The following is a 23,349-nucleotide window of genomic DNA, read 5'->3' as shown; positions in this document are numbered from 1 at the left end:
TAGCATTCCAGCAGTCATGCAGTACCCCTGTCTTTCCTCCCTACAGCATAAACAAAGCAGGGAATAAAACCCCCTTTTTGCAAAGGTTAGCAACATTTTTCCCTTCGCCTTTTTAAAAATGTCTCCGGAGTGACCTGAGCTGTCCTCCAAACTGACAGAGACACAAAAGCGGTGTGGTAGCGGTCGAGGGAGCCGACCCCTGTTGAATGAGAGTGAGTGTGCAGAGCTTAAAGGAAGGTGTGCAGACAGAGCAAGGTGACACCAGCAACAGGAGCCACTAGGACACAGGACGAAGGGAGCTGTTCCCCTTCGGATGCTTCTGTTCCCCCTCAAAGCCCGGGCAGGGAAGCAGCTGCTGAAGTATCTTCTATGTTCAAAGTGTGTCTGATCGCGGTTGGTTTACACCAGAGGCGTTCAGTCATTCCAAGTTCAAATCTCTACATTTCTTAACACCACAAAGCCTCTGAGCAATGTGTCAACAGACAGCTTTAGAACCTACAAGTGAACCTTCCGGTGGCTTCAGGACCTGCTGTCTGAAGGAGAAACAAACACAAAACCACCACAACAAAACTCTGACGGCACTCTGCTGCATCTCGCATCTGGTGGATTCTCAGGAAGGATGTGGGCCCTCGGGCCTTCTTCCTCGACATTGGGAGAAAGGAGATACGGGAAGAGGAAGTGAGACGAGAACCTCGTCTTAAACAAAGACACAAGAATGAGTCAGTGATGTGCTGTCGGTTTATCCTGCCCCAGTGGGCTGATGCCACACACACTTGCCTGATTCGTAAGCATCTCCGTGTAGTGACTCCATACTTACAATCTTTGAACCTTTAGCTGTTTTGATCTAATTAATGATTGTAAGATGTATGAACAGACCATTCTTCTGTATGATTACTTTGAATTTTAAGGGCAATGAAAAGGATTATCCATTCAGGTACTTAAAGTAGATGATATAAGTCATTCGAGTCTCTCGCTGACTTTAGTTAGATTCATTTGCGGGTCTGGAAAACCAGCTGTTGGTAGTGATGTGTAGAAGATCCAAAATGCCAGTTCCTTGGCTCCACACAGGGAGCCATAGTTAGGACAGGAGTGGGGGGTGAGAACGACCATCATGGTTGTTACAGGAATGCTGGTTTTCTCTCTCTCTATCTCTGAGCATCCTGAGGCCTAAAGAATGTACCGACCCACCTGCACGGCAGGTGCACGCCCGTGTGCTCACACATTCACACACATGGACTGCACCCACCCTGGCTCTCAGGCTGGTCCGTGTGCAAAATAGGCTTCTGGCTGGGGCAAGCCCTCGGGCATCCTGCTGGCTTGAACCAAACTTCTAAGGACTCCCAAAACCCCACTGCAAAGATGTTCTAAAATCATCTGTTTCACACTGTCCAGGCTATAATTAACCGGCTAACAGTTATCTAGGGAGACAGGAAATCCGGATACCACACTGTGACCGGGAAATAGCTGCGAACCAGAATGTTCTCTTTGAAGAACAGAACTGGATGCTTCATTTGGAGAAATCTCTCCAAAGATACCTAATCTTAGAAAGAGACACCCGGGAAGAACATGACAGGAACTGAAGCTTGGGAAGACTACGTTATTTTGGTACATTTATAGTCATACTGCATTAACGGCTAACACAGACACTTCACTTACTGCCTCTCTACCTCATTGCATTAGTGAACTGTTACTGAAAGGAATTTTCCTTAAAACTTCTAACGCTAAAGGAAGAAAAGGAATGGAAATGAATATACATTTTTTTTTCAAATAGGAATTACTCTGTGTACTATGCAAAGTGCTTTTTGTTTATATTATTGCATTTAATCCAACTACATAGGGAGATAGGGAGAAAAGGGAACATTCTTTTTACAAATGCAAAATACGAAGGACTAACCTAGAAAACTTAAGCCATTTGCCCCAGTTTGCATAGTTCTTACAGACAAGGAGAAGAATGAAATAGATGAGTGGAGAACACAGAGAGCTGAAGAGAAATCACCCAGACTGTGTCTCAGAGCAAGAAAAATCCTTGTGGCAGAGAGTGAACCCGGTCTCTCATATTCGGGAATGGTGGTATGGTGGGACATATCTCTTATTATCGAATATTTATTGAGCAGCTTTTGCGTGCTAGGCTCTCATTAGAACTGGGGATAAAAGAGTAAACAAAAGTGACCACAATTCCTATGGTCAAGGAGTTCACATTCTAGTTGCAGAGACAAATGATGAAAGACATAAATAAACCATATGGCATGTTAAAGAGTGACGAGCACCAAGAAAATTTTTAAAAAGCACAGACAGGGTATGAGATGTGATGGGGAAGAACTGCAATTTTAGGGTGGCCAGAAAGAACTCCCTGAGAAGGCAACATTTCAGTAAAGACCTGAAACAAGTGAGGACCTGTGTCACGTGACATCTAAGGACAAAGAATTTATGAGAAAGGAACCACAAGTGCAAAGGTCCTGGGGTAAGTTTATTCCTAGAGTGCTTCAGAAATAGTTAGGCAGAGGCGCCTGGGTGGCTCAGTGGGTTAAAGCCGCTGCCTTCGGCTCGGGTCATGATCCCAGGGTTCTGGGATCGAGCCCCGCATCGGGCTCTCTGCACAGCGGGGAGCCTGCTTCCCTTCCTCTCTCTCTGCCTGCCTCTCTGCCTACCTGTGATCTCTCTGTCAAATAAATAAATAAAATATTTAAAAAAAAATTTAAAAAAAGAAAAAAAGAAAAGAAATACTTAGGCAGGGGCCGCTGGGTATCTCAGTGGGTTAAGTGACTGCCTTCGGCTCAGGTCATGATCCTGGAGTCCCCGGGATTGAGCACTGCATCGGGCTCCCTGCTCAGCAGGAGTCTGCTTCTCCCTCTGACCCTCCCTCTTCTCATGCTCTCTCTTTCTCTCTCTCATTCTCTCTCTCTCTCAAATAAAAAAAAAAGAAAAATCTTGGGACACCTGGGTGGCTCAGTCAGTTAGGCCGTTGCCTTCGGCTTGGGTCATGGTTCCAGGGTCCTGGGATTGAGTCCCACATCAGGCTCCTTGCTTGGCGGGTAACCTGCCTCTCTCTCCACCTCTGTACGCTGTGTGCACGCTCTCTCTCTCTCTGATAAATAAAATCTTAAAAAATAAAAAGGAAATAGTTAGGCAGTTGGTGTTATCGAAGCCGAATAAATGAGGAAAGTATTAATAGGAAATAAGCTTAGATAGGTAGTGAGGAGACAGATCATTTAAAACTATTTTGAAGTCCTTGTAAGACCTTAAGCTTTCAGTCTAAGTGATCCTGCAAGCTAATGAGGGCTTTTGAACAAAATGTTAATGACCAACAACAATGCAAATAAAATTTATGTAAATATTTTTACAACGTCCAGGTTCTGTGGACGTTTTTTAGTTGGGGTTTTGAGAGAGATGTGTCTGAGAAAATGCATGGACAGAGAGTGTATTAGAATAGTTGTTTCATATTGAGATTTCTGTGGCTTCCTGAACATGAGGAATGGGAGAATTCATTCTCATATGAGAATTCACTAGACTAGCAGAAAGACGAAGGACCAGTCAGGTGGTGCAAGGGAGACAGATTGTCCACATAAGCCAAAGATAATCATTTTTTGTTACATAAGTGTTAGTGTGTGTATAGATCAACACAATATTTCTGAAAGGCAATTTGGCAATTACAAAAGCCCTTAAAAATGCACATACTCTTTAACACAGTTGTACCACTTTATGGAACACATATAAGGAAATATTTGTGGGAGTTCACAAATATTAAGCATGAAGGATATTTATCACAGTATTACTTATATTAATGCTTAGAAGATTGTTCAAAAATAGAGATTATGCCAAATTAAGAATGCAAAGATATTCAAACATCATAGAAAAATATCTGATAGGAAATAATTCTTACAAAATATTGTTTAGAAAATCTGTAAAACAGAATGAGTATGATTCTTTTTTGTAAATATTACGTGTTGAACAAAAATACATATGTTGGCAAGATACATATGAAAATACTGACAGAAGTTATTGATGAATGGTGAGCAAAGGGGAAATTATATTGAAGAATTCAGAAGACTATATCCACAACTTGGAAATTGACCCACCGTGGAGATTAAGAATGGCTATAATATGTTTCAGCCTCATCTTACTGAAAGGCGGGTCCTCTCTATTTGAATCCGGGCTGCTTTTTGATGATTCTAAGAGAAAAGAGTGGAAGCAATTCCTTGTTTCCAGGCACAGGCCTGAAGGGTTTTAAATCACTCTCTCTCTGGAACCTCTGAGCTACCATGGAAAATGGCCCATTATTCGGAATCTTCCATACTAAAAATGCCATTTGCAGGCATTCACATCAACAGTCCTGACCGACTCTAGCCTTCCAGTCATTCCAAAGCATGAGAGTGAAGCCATCTAGGACCCACCAGACTAGCCCATTCACCACCAAATACTGCCTGAGTTGTCTCGATCAACAGTACATGGAAACAAACAAACAAAAACCAGTACATGGAACATAAAAGCCCTGCCGATCGATGCCCAGTACACACACCCAAGAAACCATGATACGTGGTTGTTGTTTTAAGCTGCTAGGTTTTGAAAAAAAAAAAAAAATTTTTTTTTTTGCACAGTAATAGGCACTTTGGAACACTAGCCACTAAAAATATTATAAAAATTTTCAAAAAAAGAACTGCTGCAATTCTTAAAAAACACTGTGCATATAATGATCTGAAAACTCTCCTAAAAAAACCCAAAAACCAAAACCAAACCAAACCAAAACAAACAAACAAAAAAACCCTCTCCTAGCCAGTAGTGGAAATCTCGTTGTTCCTGGGTGCTTGGGAACCATTTGTATCAGCAGGACCAAAGACAGTCTAGTGCCTGACATTTCATGCTCAGAAAATGTTTGCTGACTAGTAAATACATACTTCTTACATGAGTTTAGGCTCCAGTTCCCATTATTAAGGTCAGAGTTCTTAAAAAATAAATAGCAAGTCACAGAATAATGCAATTCTAAAATGAGTCAGGGACTGGGAGAGTAGAGGATTCAGAGGAGAAAAAGCTGTATGTTACCGTTATAATTCTGTTCCAACATTTTCTTATCCCAAGAATGATATTCAAAGGTCAGTCCTTCAATACATATTTATGGAATTCTCTGAAAGGCATTTCTTTTAATGAGAAGGCAGTGTTCAGGGTGGGAAGACATGCCAAACAGAAATGGCATGTTCAAAGGTTGAGCAGTTCGACCATCAAGGGACTGACAGCGTTATTCAGCACAGCAAAGCTCAGGACAACTGAGTGGCTAAGAGAAAACGAGAGACAAAGTGAGAGAGACAAGTGGAGGCAGATCACAAAGTGTCTTCTACGGCATGGTGAGAAATGTGGATATCATTGTGGGAACAAGGAGAGATACAAGGGGTTTAGCAGAAGTGATTGCACAGGACTGCATGGTAGAAAAATCACTTCAGTTGCAAACTGGATTACTAAGCCAAGGATCCCAGTTCAGAGCCAGAAGTCCATTAGATGCTGGCGGTCTGAGGAGGGTGCGGGGAAGTGGGAGACGAGACCAAATCTGAGCTATGCTCTGGGTCACATGGTCTTGGTGATTGTTTGGGTCTGGAGAAAGAGCAAGAGGGAGAAGTCCAGGACCACCCCAGGGTTTTGGCTTACACATGAAAAGCAACATGGAAAGAGGAGTACGTGTGAGAGAGGGTTAAGAGGAAGAACACAGTGGCAGGTTCATAGAGCCCAACTCCATCGATAAGAGATCCTGTCGCATTTGGAAATCGCTATTCTGTACAAACCGTGGTTCTAGAAACACTACATTTAAACAGTATAGATTTAGAAGCTGGTGGCCCATGCAGAGAGCTGAAGTCCTGGAAATCAATCAATTCAGCAACCTGGTACTGCTGAGTCATATTAATCACAGCATCATGATGGGCATAAAAGCAATTTGTAAAGAAACCATTCTCTCCACCTTTGAATCTATACAGTGCACTATAAATAACTTGAATGGTGGTAGCAAAAAGAAAGCAGAGCAGTGAGATGTACACCAGTGAAAGAAAATCAATTTAATCTTTGTGTTCCCAAGATGGTACGATTACTGTTTAAAATACTTAATTCAAAGCAGCCTAACTTTTTGTACTGGAAGCAGACCATTAATTTGAGCTGGGGTCTTATCCTTCTCCTTTACCAGCTCCTTACTGCCTGTAACTGTGGGAAAACTCATAAATAACTTGCAGTTGAGTTAGATAAGATATGCTGAATTAATGAAGGCTTAAGATAAGACCGAGGAAGGGAGGACTCTGGACAAGAGTGCAAGGAGAGCTCCCATTCTAATCTTAACTAGCTGGTTGACTCTGCGAAATTAAACTCTCTATGATTACTTTTCCTCATGTATAAATTGAGCCCTTATGTTCCAAGTTTTCTTGAGTCTGGATTATCTACAGGCCAGGAGCCTGAAGATGGTCTTCATATTTGTGAAGGGTGATTCATAGAAAGGAAAGAAAAAGGAACATGTTTATTGAGTCTTACGATAGCCCGGGAAGTCTGCTGCATCGTTTGTACACATTTCACTTCATTTCAAGCTTTCTACGGGCCCACGAGATAAAGTGTAAGCAAAAGATCAAGGACTTGCCCCTGGCTAGCAGGTCAGTCGCTGAACCTGGATTTAAGGGCTGTCCTATTAGGATTCCGCAACACTTTCCACCACCTACATCGCTTTTCCAAGGAGAATAGTCACCTGTGGTTTTCGAAATCAGAACTGACAGCAAAAAGAGGAATTGGGAACCATTTGGAGGGTTGATGGACCTGCAGTGTAGGGGTTTACATGCAACAGCGGGAAAGAGAATTTTCCAGATAGTCAAGGGAGGGCTTAGGAACTCCTGTTTTCTTATAAAGATCTACAAAAACATAACAGATTTTCACCTTTCAAGAGTGTATTAAATGTGATTCTTGCCAAAGGTAGGAGGATTAGAATAGATGACGTTTCAAAGACCAAACCGACTTTATAATATTACTTGATTTTCCAGTGTTCACGCTTCTGTGAAAACATTATCACTAAAACAATAATGAGTACAAATACAAGTTCTAAAAAGCAGTTATACATATACGAACTACTTCATGTAATCATATTTAGGGGGAAAAAAACAACGTGATGTTCTTTCTACATTATCATGCTGTAAAGAGGACAAGGTCTGGTTCGATGGCTGCTATTCCACTTGGGAGATTCATTTTCAGATGGATTAAAAATTTGTCAACAGTTACTCACTTTCAAAAAGAAAAGCCTCATCAAGCCTGCCTTACATTTGACAAGAGATTATTCCTTCCACAAATCAAATTCACGGAGCTTACCTCTAAGCCCCTGCTTCTCAAATGATCAGTAAAAATTACCTACCTTAAGCTAATGAAGATTGCTCTAAGTGAGAAAAAAAAAAATACTGTTGCCAGGCAACGATGATGATGTCAGGACGTTTTTCTTTATCAGCAGATGGATACTGTCGGCATCCCCAGCTGAACACTGCAGAGATCCATAGAACTGTTCTTTCCCTTAATCACAACTTCTCACACTAAACTACGTAAAATGTCTTCCCCATGAATGAGAAAAAAAGAGATGAGTTTATTGTTGACCACTGCATTGAGAAAAACAGAAACGCAGCAGACAGTAGTGATTCATTCACATCACTGAAGACGCAGCAGGCTACTGTCCGAAAGTGGCCTGGGGGTGTGTATTTACCCTGGACAGCCCAGGTCATGGAGCGAAGGCATTGGCAGCACAGCCCACTTCGGCCCAGCACTCTGAACTCCACAGTGTGCATTTCGAGAGTTAGTGCAACTCATCGTCTTTGAAATACAGGCCTGTACTTTAAAGAAGCTAAACCACTCGGACTCGGACATTAAGTAAAACCCAAAAGCCAGGAATAACGAAGAGTTAGAAAGTAAACACAGGAAGGCGGCATTTGGTTGTACGGAGGTGTATTTCACGCTGAGATCTGCAGCCAGAGGAGCATTTGCTAGCGACTATGGACACCCTAGCCAGAGAAGAGCTTGCCAAATAATTAAGGATAGCATCTTCAAGGTAAGTCACCAAGAAGAGGCTTTCCTCACTGTCGTGTCACCCATACAGAGCTTCTTACACCTTAGTCCTAGAAAAGCATTCTGCAGCAAAATAGACAGGACTTTGCATAGGGCAAAGTACATTCGAGTTATAAGAAAGTCACACATTTTGCACATAGTTGTAAAATATATTTTTTAAAAGGCAGAAATAATAAGCATCATAAAGCTTCCAATGCTGAATTCCAAAGATGAAAAAAAATTTCCTATTATGGACTAAATTTAGGACTATAAACCGACAGATTAGAATCTCTTGGCAAAAAGTATACGAACTTATGCACGAGAGTAGAAAGTCTGAGAAAGCAGGGGTAACAAAGGAAGAGGATGATGCGGAAAAAAAGTGGCTTAAACTTTGCTACCTTTTATATCAAATCATCAGATGTTGGCTATGGGTTTCACAGTTAGTGTAGCTAGGAGGAATGAGATGATACTATATTTGAACCTGTACCATTTACCACAGAGATCCCTGTTCAGAGTAATTGTTATTAAACTGCAATTAATTTATTCAATTTTTGTGGCTTTGATTTTTGTAAAGAAAATATATTGCTGTCTTTTAAAAAAAAAATCCTGGGCTAATGGATCTTATCCAGATAAACCTAAGGATATGGACAAAATTGGGTCAGCCTCACCAATTTTTGTGGTTAAAGCTGTTGTCCAAGTTGTCTGTTCTTAGAAAGTACATCCTACCAAATTGTGCAAAAATAAGGATTATCACGTCAAGTAGCCTTGGCACATTTTAATAATATGGTATTAGGGTTGTGTGTACTTTTAGGATCAATAATTTTGATTTAAGAAGTGGCATGAGTGAAGTTTGCTGGAGGATTTGGAACCACTTTAATAAAATCCAGCATTATCAGACTCCTCAAAGAAGGAGGATTTAGGCTATATATAGAATATAGTGACTTCAGAACTGGCAATTGCAATTAAAACTGTAGCAGTTCAACCAGAGACAGAATTACTGTGATTACTTTAAGACATAAGAACTCAGCAAAGATGGCTCAAGGCATATAAAGAAAGATCAATAACTTAAGTTGTCACCAATGTCTCAATCCACTACGTGACTTATATTTTCTCATTGAAATCCCTTCTCGGGGCTCTTGAAATTCTATGCGGAATCTTACTCCTCCATTAAAGTGATAGAAACCAAACAAGTAAAAAAAAAAACAAACAAAACCACCCAATTGTTGCACCAGTTGGCAGCTCTCGCGTCCTTTCTTTCTTTCTTTCTTTCTAAGATTTTATTTATTTATTTGACAGAGGGAGAGAGATCACAAGTAGGCAGAGAGGCAGGCAGAGGGAGAAACAGGCTCCCTGCTGAGCAGAAAGCCCAATGCAGGGCTGATCCCAGGACCCTGAGACCATGACCCGAGCCAAAGGCAGCGGCTTTAACCCTCTTATGTCATCTCTATTACTTCCTCTCTACTTGGGCAGAAGGTACTTGAAACACGTTCCATGTCAGCTCTGTATCTTCTGAGGGGGACCACACAGATAATATTTTGGCAGCAGATGCGAAGAATCATGGATCCCTTTCATCTCAACCCTTTACCAAGTTGTCTTTTATAAAAGCCTTCATGGAACTCGAGTATTCTAACCTCGCAGTCGTTGTCTTTCATTAGTTGACTGATGGCATGTGCAGAAATAGTATTTCTACCTAAATAACATTAAAAAGTGGGACGCCAAGCTCTGGTTACCATGATTTCTAAACCAGTATCATAGCTTAGCAGTAAATAGCAAGGAAAGGACAAGAGAAGAGAGGAAAGGTGAAAAACCTCAAAAAAAGAATAAGGTCTACTACGTTTTGGGTTTTAGTAATTAGTCTCTGAAGTTTAAGGAAGCTTTTTGTTTGTTTGCTTGTCTGTACTTGGTCATTCACTCCTAAGGAAAATCATTCCTTATAGTTATCTTCAATCAGAAATAACAAAAAAACAAAAAACCTTCCTGCAAAGGACACCAGGCACTGCATAGACAACTCTTTCTCTCTACAACGGTGCTCCTGTATCTGATTTCTGGAAAAGCGAAAAATGATTAATAACGGTACAGTGATTTTCTGGTGATTGTACACCCGAGGATAATGAAGTTCTGGCTGTTTATTTTTTTCTTTTTTCTGCACATGAATTACCATATCTTAATGGGACAATTTTCTATTCTCTTAATTTCCCCCTTGTAAATGATGATTGTAGCACCTCTGTTTCTCTCTCTGTACAAAAGAAAATGGAAAATTCAGTCTCTAATCCAGATGTTTTCAGTCATTTTATAGATAAGTTGCTAGGAAGATAAGACATCTGGGTAAAACACAACAATTTGCCTTTTATCCAGATTTACGAACCAAGTGGATACAACCATCCCCATCAAACTTTAGCAAGACGAATTTTCTTTATGAAACCACATAATGTTTGCTATCACAACTATCACTATCACAACCCAAAAGAAGTACTTAATATTTCAGTCATGTTGAACAGTGGTCTTTATTAAAGTATTCCTACAAGGAGTTGATCAGTTCTCAAATTTTCCACAGATTAGTTCTCAATTTAGAAATCTTAGTAATTACATAAATCAGACACTAAAGAGGGTTGATATTGAGGGGCCAAAAGAGAATGTTAGTCACTAGAAATCTATAGTCACGAATACAAATTTCACTTATGTAACAAAAACAACATGGTAATGAAATGGGTTTCCTGCAGAGTGCCTTCTTACAACTCAAGTCACAGGAATTAATCAATTTTCATTCATACATTTTAGTTACTTAACATAGCCCTAATTAATTCCAAATCATACATCACTGTTTTGAAACAGCTCATTTGTGCCCATATATTAATGTGATCAGAGAGCAAATTCATAAATTATACATTGTATGGAAGGCTTGTAAGAGTGTACGATTATATAAAAAAATCAATTTCTAAGTCAATAGAAAGAAAAGAGATCTTGTAGAAAACCTGACATTTGAAATGAAAAGCACTCCTTAGGCCAAAGCTTAGCATTCCTTCAAATGTTATCAGGTTTTTATTGGTATACCTCTTCTGGAAATGCACCCCCAACTATTCGATATGTAAAACATTAGGAAATTGATGACCGTCAGAAATATCGAACTTTCCTTTCTTTTTCCTAAGAGTTAATAATAACCCACAAAGTACTTGCCTTCCCCTCCTCCGGTGATTCAACATTAATGTGATACGACCTTAAGAAAAGTGAACGGCTACAAATATTAAACTTCGGTATCACTTCGCGATTACCACAACCTACATCTTTGAAAATAATGACTTTCTCTAGACAACAGAATAAAAATCCTAACTAGATTTTGTTAGTGGCTGACATTTGCATCATCTAGGATGAATTTCTTTCATAACGTTTGAAATGACCTCCCTAGCCGGCTACTGCCTATCTCTCCACGTGTAGGAATTTGTGTACTTTCACTCAACACAGTATCAAATTCTATAAAATCAGATGAAGAGGGGACAGAAAGAATCAGTCAGGACTAGTAGAAAGCCACTGTCTTCCACTGTATTGAGCAGCCATTCAACCCTGATTAAAGTGATAGCATCCTGGCGTAATGTGGCTATTTATTTGCTCTGAACAATACATAAAAGAAAACCTGCAAATTCACACGAAACCCAGTACCCGCCAGGGGCCAAAGATGCTTGTTTCTCAGGCGTCAGTAAGCTTTTCTGTAAGCCCGAGCGCACTAACTACATACATCTGCACATGCCATTGTGTACCATAATATTAAGAAAAAGGAAGAGAACCATGATTTTATTTATTAATGTGCTGGTTTCCCTTCAGTAAGCTGTGGCATAGTGACCTTCAATGGGGGGAAAACAAAACTCTTCCACAAACACTCGTGAAAGGTCGCTGTGTGGGAAACAACCCCTCACTTTGGCCAGGAAAGGAAAACCACCTCAAAAAATGGACAAGATATTTTCCTCTCCCGGCCCAAGAGAATAACTGTCAGAACTTCCCTGGGGGATGGGGGATGCAGCATTTCTATAAATACTTTTCTCTGCAAAGGCAATAATTCTTCACTTGTTTTTACGTATTTCTACATATGGCCTTGCTCTTTCTCTGAATTCTGTCTTATCTTTTTTGTTTCCTAAATAGTTGCAAATCTGAATCTAGATAAGGAATTTCTCTCCTGGCAAATAAAACTAGAAAGACCAGAAACACTTCCTGGTTTGCCTTGTAATTAAAGGAAACTGTAGGGGCGCCTGGGTGGCTCAGTGGGTTAAGCCGCTGCCTTCGGCTCAGGTCATGATCCCAGAGTCCTGGGATCAAGTCCCGCATCGGGCTCGCTGCTCAGCAGGGAGCCTGCTTCCCTTCCTCTCTCTCTGCCTGCCTCTCTGCCTACTTGTGATCTCTCTCTGTCAAATAAATAAATAAAATCTTTAATAAAATAAAATAAAATAAAGGAAACTGTATCCCACTCTGACCACTCGTTTTATATTTTATGTAACAACAATATGGGAAATATGTTTTTCCAAAGAGCAATAAGCAAGAAGATAATGTAAAAAAAAATTCCTTTACCAGCATCAAAGCATTCTAAAATACTTAACACTGAACTTTGATTTTAGTCTCTCACTTGACTGAACTTTGATTTTAGTCTCTCACTTGATCTTCTAATTATTTTTAAAATCAGCCTTATTTTTTGCAAAGAAACTTTGTTAATTTTTTAATTCAAATTTGACACTCTGCCCCAGTTACTCAGAAGATGAACATTCTGAAAACATTAATCTAAGAGGCTTGATCTAATTTATACAACCAAGTGGAATTGAACTAAAGTATGTGCAGCGGAAGCCCACAAGGTTCTCATAGCTCACAGTTACTTTAATGGGTCAAATGGAAAACCCAACAAAATCTCGACACTTAGTGAGGGGAAAACAGGTTCCAGATAATCTACTTACTTTCACATATGTACACAATTATGCCTCAAAAGAAGCAGCAGAGAGGTGTTTTTTTTTTTTTTAAATTTGTGTCAGATCTTATGTTCTATCTACTTAATACAACAATTTGTTTCCCAAGGATCACTTAGTGGGAGAAAAAGAGAGAATAAACAAAATAAGTAAATTATGTAGACATTGAAAAATGTTTTGGGAAAAGTTACACTTCTCTGTCTTCCATGCTAGGCAGAAGAGATATGATTTTATGGAACACAAGAAGGGAGCCAGAGAACCACAGAAAATCTTATGAGAGAATCAGTGCTTTAAAAAAAAAAAAAAGACTCTGGGACCAGCCTGCAAGGTGTATAGGAGAGCAGAGAGAACAGAGATGGCTGATAAGGAGAATTTAAACTGGAGCAGATAATAATGCAGCTGCCACAGCTTGAAGGCAAAGGGGGTGTGGAGGTGGTATGAATCCAACAGACACTTCAAAGGAAAATCTGAGACGTAGTGACTTACTGGATATAGGCAAAGCAAAGAGGAGGAGAAGCAAAAAAGGTCTTCAGGACTTTACACCTAGGGACCAAGAGAAGGGTGTCATCAATGTCATTTGCAGAGATAGTTTTAACAAAAGGAATACCAAAGAATTGTGTATTTCTACTGAAACCAGAACCACCTAAGTCCTGAGTTTGTGCCTGATGGTCAGAGTTCTGAATTTCCCTCCCTTGCAGTGTTTTTGAACACTTCTGCAGTATTTATGTACATGCTTGGAAAATGCTCACCAGTTTGCCACCAGTGGTCTAGGACAGGTACTCTGAAGACCTTTTTGGACCATTCCAGGGTCTCCACATCACATCGTTCTCCAGCCACAAATAATGTTTTGAATCTGAATACAAGAAGTAGGGAGAATTCAAATTATTCCTGGAAAATACATATAAATAATGTCATCCTCATTCTTTTAAATGGTCTAGAATCCGACCACATTAATTCTGTCATTATTGTGCTCTTATCACAATATCATACTACAGAATGGTGAGAAGCATGATTCGTGTTGACCCAAAAGTAACCAAATGCACATCACAGCACTGAAGAGAGGGGCTTCAAAAGTAGAATCCACAGCTACAGCTTCTCAGTTTTGAGAAGAGCAACTGAGTTGATCATTGTAATACACCTGTCATATTCATCTAATGACCAAAGATGAGAAACCTTTTCCACCTTGACATTATCTCTGCTAATTTTAGCTCCACGTTTGATTGCTACATTCTACTTAAGTCTATACACAAAAATACACTCTTGAGTGTCAACTAAAGCAACATATAAGCTCATAAATATGATGTTCTTATTCATTTTGGTGAGTTTCTTTGGTAAAGATTACTCTGATTTCAAGCACATATTTACCCAATTCCAAGGATATACATAGGAAAAACAGGTTATTTAAAAGTAAATGCCACTGTGGCCTTTTAGGTCAAAAGATTCTTATCAAAAGAAATATAAGGTTATCAAGAGATGATGAATTTTTGACATGGAGCACCATGCCACAGAACAGAAAGGATGAAATAAACAAATGGAATTGGGTTGACACTATTGGTGGTTCACTGAGAGAATGATTGTTTTCTTCCACTCTTGATGTCTCCATAGTCTGTTTGTCGAAAAACGAATGCATGTTGGTGGGAATGCAAGTCAGTGCAGCCACTTTGGAAAACAGTGCAGAGATTCCTTAAAAAATTAAAAATAGAGCTACCCTATGACCCTGCAATTATACTACTGGGTATTTACCCCAAAGATACAGATGTAATGAAAAGAAGAGCCGTCTGTACCCCAATGCTCAGAGCAGCAATGGCCACAATTGCCAAACTGTGGCAAGAGCCAAAATGCCCTTCAACAAACAAATGGATAAAGAAGATATGGTCCATATACACGATGGAATATGGTCCATATACACCTCCATCAGAAAGGATGAATACCCAACACGGATGGGACTGGAGATTATGCTGAGTGAAATAAGTCAAGCAGAAAAAGTCAGTTATCAAATTATCAAAAAACTCCTGTATTGGGAGATGTGGTGTGAGCTGGGGTTTTGTCCAGCCTTCTCAAGGAAGTGGCCTGTCATTCTGGGATTTAGGCAAAACTGACTGGGAAGGGCAGCTGCACTGAAGCATGGGTCAGAGCTTCTGAAGCAAGTTAGGTAATGAGTGATCAGTGCTGGTTGGTTACCACAGGTGGTTCTGTGTGCTTGAAATAAGTCAAGCAGAGAAAGTCAATTATATGGCTTCACTAACTTGTGGAGCATAAGGAATAACATAGAGGACATTAGGAGAAGGAGAAGAAAATTGAATTGGGGGAAATTGGAGGGGAGATAAACCATGAGATACTGGATTCTGAGAAACAAATTGAGGTTATGGGGGGTAGGGGGTTAGGTGAGTCTGGTGGTGTGTATTAAGGAGGACATATATTGCATGGAGCACCGGGTGTGGTGCATAACAATGAATCTTGGGTCATTGAAAAAATAAAATTTAAAAAAATAAAATTAATAAAATTAAAAAAAAAAGAAAAACCACCTTAACTTGACAAGAAAAAAAAAAAAAGGAATGCAGTTAATTCATTTGAAGAGTTTGAAGAGTTAATTCGTTGTCATCAAAGAGTTTGAAGAGTTAATTCATTGTCATCAAAGTAAAAACCAAATAAATAAAAAGGCTGCCTACTCATCTTAAATAATGTAATATAGCCATAGGAGATTTCTTACCATTTTCTTATTATCTCATGAAAATTCATAGAGATTCAGACATCCCCACACCATGCTTCAACTATATACACCTACGTCCTCTGCTATAGACATGTATTTCATTCTATACTGATTTGTTTCTTATCCATTTCCCACAGTAGACTGTGAACTCCTTGAGTATTCATGTTCATGATCTGAACACCAATAAAAATATCTGGGATTTCTAGAAACATAGACATTCCTAGAAACTTAGAAAGATGAAGTACAAGGTGGGGAGTCGGCAAAACTTGCGTCAGCTTGATTCATTCTTCTAAGTAAAAGAGGAAGCCTGCTGTTTTGTTAGAGTGTGGAAACAGACAATGGAACAGTGACTTGAAGAGAGAAAAGTTCTATTTTAGGAAATTTTTTATGAATATCATAAAAGTGAAAGAACTGAAGAGCAGCCTTGTAGACTCAATCAGTAGTCTCGGAGACAGTACATCCAACACAAACTGGGTGTAGTACAAAAATAAGGAATGGCAAATCGTGCTAAAAGTTCTGTCTGGGGACTCTAGAATAGGCAGGAGAAATCAGGAAACAAAGTAGGAGTGCCCATAATGGAGGGAAATACCAGGAAAAATAATGAAAGGCAGAGAAACACAATTTCAAATTTCAGGTCAGAAAAGAACCCATTACTAGTCTTTGTTAAGAAACGATTTAAATAACGTGGATCAATCATTTCGGTGAGTCACTTCTCAAAGTACGCAAGGCTGCTAAGGTAATATTTAAATCTTTGAGAGCACTCAAGGGAAAAAGAAAAAAAGGATGAAAATGGGAAAACAAAAAGAGAGAATAATAAGAGACAAAGACTAGAAAAGAATAAATCAGATTTTTTGACATATATATATTTGCAATTTGAGATAAAATTTAGATAATCAAATGTGTATTCATTTATAACTTGCTTCAGATTAAAATGCAGGGGTTGGGGGGGCTCCGAGGTGACTCCATCGGTTAAGTGTCCAACTACTGATTTTGGCTAAGATCATGAACTCAGGGTCACTGGATTGAGTCCCGTGGGTTAGCACGGAGTCTGCTTGAGATTCTCTTTATTGCTCCCTCTGTCCTCCCACATTCATGCGTGTATGTGTGTGTGTGTTTGCTCTCTCTAAAATAAATAAAAATTTTTAAAAAATTAAAATTAAAAAGTATTAAAATGTGGATATCAAATATGACCTCATCTGACAAAACCGATATGGTACAATGAAACAAATATTAATACATTAAATTATTAAAGCTAGATTAAAATAGAAAAAGCTTAGTGTAAAGTTTTATAGTTTAAAATGTGGTCAATACATCTTTGGCTTTAGATGTTATGTAAAAACAAAACCAAAAAGTTGTTTTTTATTAAAGATTTTATCCATTTATTTGAGAGTGAAAGAGAGATCATGATTGGGGGGAAGGGCAGAGGAAGAAGCAGACTCCCTGCTCAGCTGAGAGCCTGATGTGGGGCTCGATCTCAGGACATTGAGATCGTGACCTGAGCCAAAGGCAGAGACTTAATGGACTGAGCCACCCAGGCACCCCAACAAAACAAAATTTTAAATATAAAGACCATATTATTGATAATCCTGTGGCTGGAAATGTGAATTTATTTTAATTATATCTTCTTTAAGCAGTTCAATTCCTAATATGACAGAAAACCTCTGTGATTATGAACATTATACATGTAAATAATTTGTATTAAAATTCTTAAAGAGGTTTGGGTGACTCCAACAGTGTAGGCAAAGAATAAGGACGTTTTATAGATCTCAGAGGTCACATTCCCATCGTCCATCAAGCCACAGTTTATTCCAAAGAACTTTAGATGGTCCAGTGATCATGTATTTAGTTTATATATAAGACTGCAGATCTACAATTATATATATTTTTGAAAACATGGTGTAAAATATTGTCAAACTATTAGCACACAAAACAAAATAATTTTTGGCTAATCAAAGAACAATAAATATCTTGATATTACCTGCAGTTTTGTAAGTTTCAATTAGTTTTTTGGCTTTTTTCCCCAGTCAAGTAAATTACAATTAATCTAATTAATTGGTTATAAATGATAACTAATAATTACCTTTGAGTTTTTATCTGATGACAAATTTCCACATTATATATTTTAAAACTTAGTATTTATCATTATGGTTTTGCAGTACAAATCTATCACTTATTTTTCTCAGATTTTAGTTACATTTGTATCATTATGGTAGCAATCTCCATGCTGGCACTAATAAGCAATATTGAAAGGGTTGATATTCCATAATGCATAGAAAAAGTGATTTCTGGTTTTTCTGGATGTCAGACAACCTCTTCCGTTTCCATTAAAATCACTTACTCTTTACTAAAAGTAGAGGAAAAATTGTGAGAGCATTGGTGATTTAGAAAAATGTCAAAGTAGTACAGATACTTCCTTTCCCTAAATGTACTAGAAACTACCAATCTATTTTTTTTTTTAAAGATTTTATTTATTTATTTGACAGAGAGAGATCACAAGTAGACGGAGAGGCAGGCAGAGAGAGAGAGAGGGAAGCAGGCTTCTTGCTGAGCAGAGAGCCCGATGTGGGACTCGATCCCAGGACCCTGAGATCATGACCTGAGCTGAAGGCAGCGGCTTAACCCACTGAGCCACCCAGGCGCCCCTACCAATCTATTTTTTTATTAAAATTCCTCAAACTGCCCCAAAGTTACTACTTTTATCAATTACAAACTCCCAATTATGTAACATTAATGAACATTAACATACTGTATACAAGGATTTAGGAACAGAATATGACTAATGAAAAAGTTAAGTCTTACAGTAAATACTTAATCAAATATTATTTGACTCTCAATTCCTCATAGTAAGCAAAACCATTCTATGTTATGTGATATTTTTATAACCAAGATGATTACTACAAGAAAAAAAATGTTAGTATAACTCTATAACTTAAAGATAAATTACAAGATAATTTAAAGATAAATTCATACCTAAGGGCATAAATGGTCTTATTTTTTAAAAGACATTTTGTGGCTTGCAAGAAAAAAAAAGAATAGTAGTATCACTTAACAGTTACATTACTCATTAATGATTTTGCCTTTATTTTATTAATATGAAGAGATAAATACCCCATATAAAAAATTTAAATAATTTCTCATTAAAAATACATTTTATAAAGGGGCATTTTATACATTTTATAAAGACTGAGTGGCTCAGTCAGTTAAGTAACTGACCCTTGATTTTGGCTCCGGGGCTCAGGATAGATCTCAGGGTCATGGGATCCAGCGTTGCATCTGGCTCTGTGCTCAGTTCTTGGTGTCTACTTGAGATTTTCTCTCTCCCACTGCCCTCCCCCTGCTTACAATCTCTATCTCTAAATAAATAAATAAATAAATAAATAAAATCTTTAAAGAAAAGTTTATAAATGTTATAAATTAACCATTCTTTTGTAGTAATTTGGATTCTAATGGATAAATTTATCTAAGTAAATTACGTAGGTCTTCTATCTGCACCGTACAATATGGTATCTCCTAGCTATATTTGGCTACTTAAAATTTAAATTAGTTAAAATTAAAAAAAATATATCACTGTCATGGTAGGATTATCCCCTTGTCAAGAGTTCAATAGTCACATGTGGCTAGTACCTACCATATGGCAGAACTAAGTTTGACGGGACAGTGCTGTCCTAGATTATGTAGACTTATAAATACATGGGTAATGTTCTGATGATAGTAACACATGGGAAGATGAATTTACTTCCAAACATATAATACTAAAAACTTAAACAAAATTATAATATACAATATCCAGAGTAGGGAAAAACACAGTGGAGGGGATTAATGGGAATGAAGTCTGGACGCCTTTCCCCCATTCTATAAAAAATTGAGTAGAATTCAAGACTCAAATGAAGCAGAAAATTAAGTCAAGAGAAACAGGAAAACAGCAATACTGTCAAATTAATTTTAGTCTCAAATAAAAAGGAAGCTGCACAGAAATGGATAAAAAGCTAAATATAAATTCTGATGAAGAATTTTCAGGTAATAAATTCGGAACAGAAGAAAACCAAAATGAGTATTTCTTTCAAGCTCCATAAACTACCAAACAAGTGAAAATTACTCTTCACTTGTGCCAAAAGAAGTCGAATAAAAATAGATTATTCAGCAATGCCTCATCAACTCCTAGTTCGCTGAACATCATTACTTGTTGCCACTAGTGTCCCTGAGGTTATCTCCATTTTCCTTCATTCTATTTTCCTCCACTTGCTCCCCACCAGAATTCACTTTTAAAATGCAAAGCCACTAGCGTTAGTGTTACACATGCATTTGTCACTCTGTCAAGGATCTACTAGCATTTGTCCACCAGTCTCTCCTTCAAGCACAACCAGGAAAGCTAGACAGAATGTAAAGATAGAAACATCTCTTTAAGGTATCAGAGAACTATGAGGTTAATGAGCCTTGGAAGCATTAATGTCCCAAAGAAAAAAAAGGTACAGAGTTGTCTGACATCGACTTACAGCTTTTCCCCCTTTAGTACATGTGCCATAGCAAACAGTGGTTGAAAAACCGAGAAACGGGACAAAAATTGTGTCTGAGAGGCTTAGAAAATGAACAGCAATTCCTGCCATCACAATCTCTTGGAAGAGGAAAACTGGAACTCCAGACCCGCAGCGGGAAGGGGTGGGATATTTCAGGGTTTCAGAAGGAGCGCCTGAAGATTTATATCCTAACAATAGAGATAAACTGGAAAGAAACTAGCTTTCTCAATTCTCAAATACTGAAGTTTAGCCTCAAGTTAGCTAAATCCCTACCTGGATGGATATCTTCCCTTACGCTAACTGTGCACCAAAATAAGAATTACTCTGTGGGACCTTAACAACTCCAGAGTGTCAAAGTCACACACAATGATCTATTAAGATAGAAGGCTATATGACCAACATGCAAAGGAAAAAAGAGACATCAAAAAAAGAATCACAGAGAAAATCAGATATTCTTGTTATTAGACACAGACTTCACAATAACTATGAATATGTCCATGAAATATCTGTATAATATCAGCCAAGAACTGGTAATTATAAGAATCAAATAAATATCTTTGAACTAGAAGACAAAAATATAAACTTAGAAACTAAAAGTTTAGACACAACTGAAAAGAGGATTAAAAACCCAAAATATAAGTTAAAAGAGAATAACCAAACTGCCATTGAAAAGCATAAAGGAGAAAAAAAGAGTCTCTGAGACATAGGTAATATGGTAAAAAGTTCTAACATGTGTCATTAAAGTATCAATGTCTAAGAAGGGAAAATTAGATAGAAGCAATATTTGAAGGGATAATGGATAAAAGTTTCTAAAAATAATAAAAGCTGTCAGGTCACAAATTTTAGAAGCAGTTTGAATCAAAAGAAATTGAATCCATAATTTATGGGGGGCTGGGTAAAATAGATAAAGAGGATCGAGTGTTCCTTAACATGATGAACACTAAGAAATGTACAGAACTATCGAATCAACTATATTATCCACCAGAAGCTAAAAAAACACTGTATGTTAAGTATACATTGATAGAAAAAATAAAAAATAAAAATTTTTAAGATAAATCTAAGAAAAGATGTATCTTTCACACAATAAGCAAAAGAGCATTAATGAGCTAAAATAAGAACTGAATAAATTAAGAGATAGCTAGGATTATGAATTGGAAGTCTCAATATTAACATGTCAGTTTTGATCACATCAATCTATAAACTCAAAGTAATCTCAAAATTCTACTTGTGTGTGTGAGAGTGTGTGTGTGTGTGTTCATGTAAACTGATAGGCTAATACTAAAACATGTATGGAAATACAACGGGCCAAGATTAAAGAGTAAAGAACAAATGAATGTACTGTTATTATTACTACTATTGTGTATCAAGACATGTTATAAATCTATAGTGACAGAGACAATGGGAGAGCAGCACAAATATAGGCAATTCGGCCAATCCGTGAAATAGAATTGAAGCAAGAAAAAAAAAGAATTTGTGGACACTTTATGACAAAAACAGTATATAGAGCCGTGGGAAAGATGACCATTTAAATGAATGAAACTAAATTACCTGGATACATATAAGAGGAAAAATGAACCTTGACCCCTCACCTCATTGCATATGCACAAATCAAACCAGGTAGATTATATGAAACGTAAAACAATAAAGCTTCTAGAAAATGACACAGAGGAATAACTTCCGACCTTCAAATAGGAAAAATGTGTAAGTAGGATTTTAAAAAGCATGAACCAGGGGCGCCTGGGTAGCTCAGTGGGTTAAGCCTCTGCCTTCGGCTCAGGTCATGATCTCATGGTCCTGGGATCGAGCCCTGCATTAGGCTCTCTGCTCAGCAGGGAGCTTTCCCCTCTCTCTCTGCCTTCCTCTCTGCCTACTTGTGATCTCTCTATCTCTGTCAAATAAATTAAATAAAATCTTTAAAAAAAAAAAGCAAGAAACATACAGAAAAAAAAAAAGTTGATGAAAAGGTACATCTCTTTATCAAAAGTCACCACTAAGTGAAAGAGAAATTGAAATCAGGAGGTGAAGATTATTTGTAATACATATAGTGAATAAAGAACTTGGATCAAAAGAATATGGAAAGTCCTACACATCAATAAGAAAAAGAAAATTAAAATGTGCCAAAGATTTGGATATACATTTCACAAAACAGAATCTTCAAATGGCCAATGAAATACGAAAAAGCAGTTAGCTTTAAAATACAGTAAGTGAGAGTTAATATCTATCTTGTATAAATTATTAAAATTTTACTTCACTTCTTCAATAATGGCTTTAAATTATTTACATTTCTGCTTCGAGTACCATGGTAATAATTGGCAACTAAGTTTTAAAAAAGATTCAATAACGAAAGCTGGATGTTTGATTACTCTTCCGCAATCCGTCATAAACCCAAAGACATCCAACATCCGGTCATTGTCACTCTGAGACTCAGACTTATATTTGGAGCAGTGAGTCAGATGTAGAATATCTCTGAAAGCTTTTGAAGTAGAAGGATTGATGACGTTAGAACATAAGGGGCACCTGGGTGGCTCAGTGGGTTAAGCCTCTGCCTTCGGCTCAGGATGTGATCTCAGGGTCCTGGGATCAAGCCCTGCATCAGGCTCTCTGCTCAGTGAGAGAGCCTGCTTCCCGCTCTCTCACTCTGCCTGCCTCTCTGCCTACTTATGATCTCTGTCTGTCAAATAAATAAATAAAATCTTTTTAAAAATGAGCACATGGGGCACCTGGGTGGCTCAGTGGGTTAGGCCTCTGCCTTCCGCTCAGGTCATAATCTCCAGATCCTGAGGTCAAGCCCCGCATTGGGCTCTCTGCTCAGTGGGGAACCTGCTTCCCCCTCTCTCTCTGCCTGCCTCTCTGCCTGCTTGTGATCTCTGTCTGTTAAATAAAGAAATTTTTAAAAAGGGGCGCCTGGGTGGCTCAGCGGGTTAAAGCCTCTGCCTTGGGCTCAGGTCATGATCCCAATATCCTGGGATCGAGCCCCACATTGGGCTCTCTGCTCAGCAAGGAGCCTGCTTCCCCCCCCACCTCTCTCTGCCTGTCTCTCTGCCTACTTGTGATCTCTGTCAAATAAATAAAATCTTTAAAAAAATTTTTTTAAATAAATAATAAATAAATAAAAATTTTAAAATAAGCACATAAACAAAATGGGAAG

At 38.2% G+C, this 23,349-nt stretch overlaps 1 protein-coding gene across 1 annotated transcript in view; it reads right to left on the bottom strand.

Moving 5' to 3' along the window:
• The window catches only part of ACSS3 (acyl-CoA synthetase short chain family member 3), a 155,912-nt gene that overhangs the window by 37,471 nt on the left and 95,092 nt on the right, over nucleotides 1-23,349 (bottom strand). The window contains exon 9 of the mRNA XM_047740345.1: nucleotides 13,727-13,830. Coding sequence (XP_047596301.1) covers nucleotides 13,727-13,830 — 104 coding nt within the window. The remainder of the gene's footprint in view (nucleotides 1-13,726; nucleotides 13,831-23,349) is intronic.

This window comes from Lutra lutra, chromosome 8 (assembly GCF_902655055.1).
Source record: "Lutra lutra chromosome 8, mLutLut1.2, whole genome shotgun sequence".
NCBI lineage: Eukaryota > Metazoa > Chordata > Mammalia > Carnivora > Mustelidae > Lutra > Lutra lutra.
Note: the sequence above shows the minus strand (reverse complement) of the source record. Positions and strands in the feature narration are given on the sequence as shown.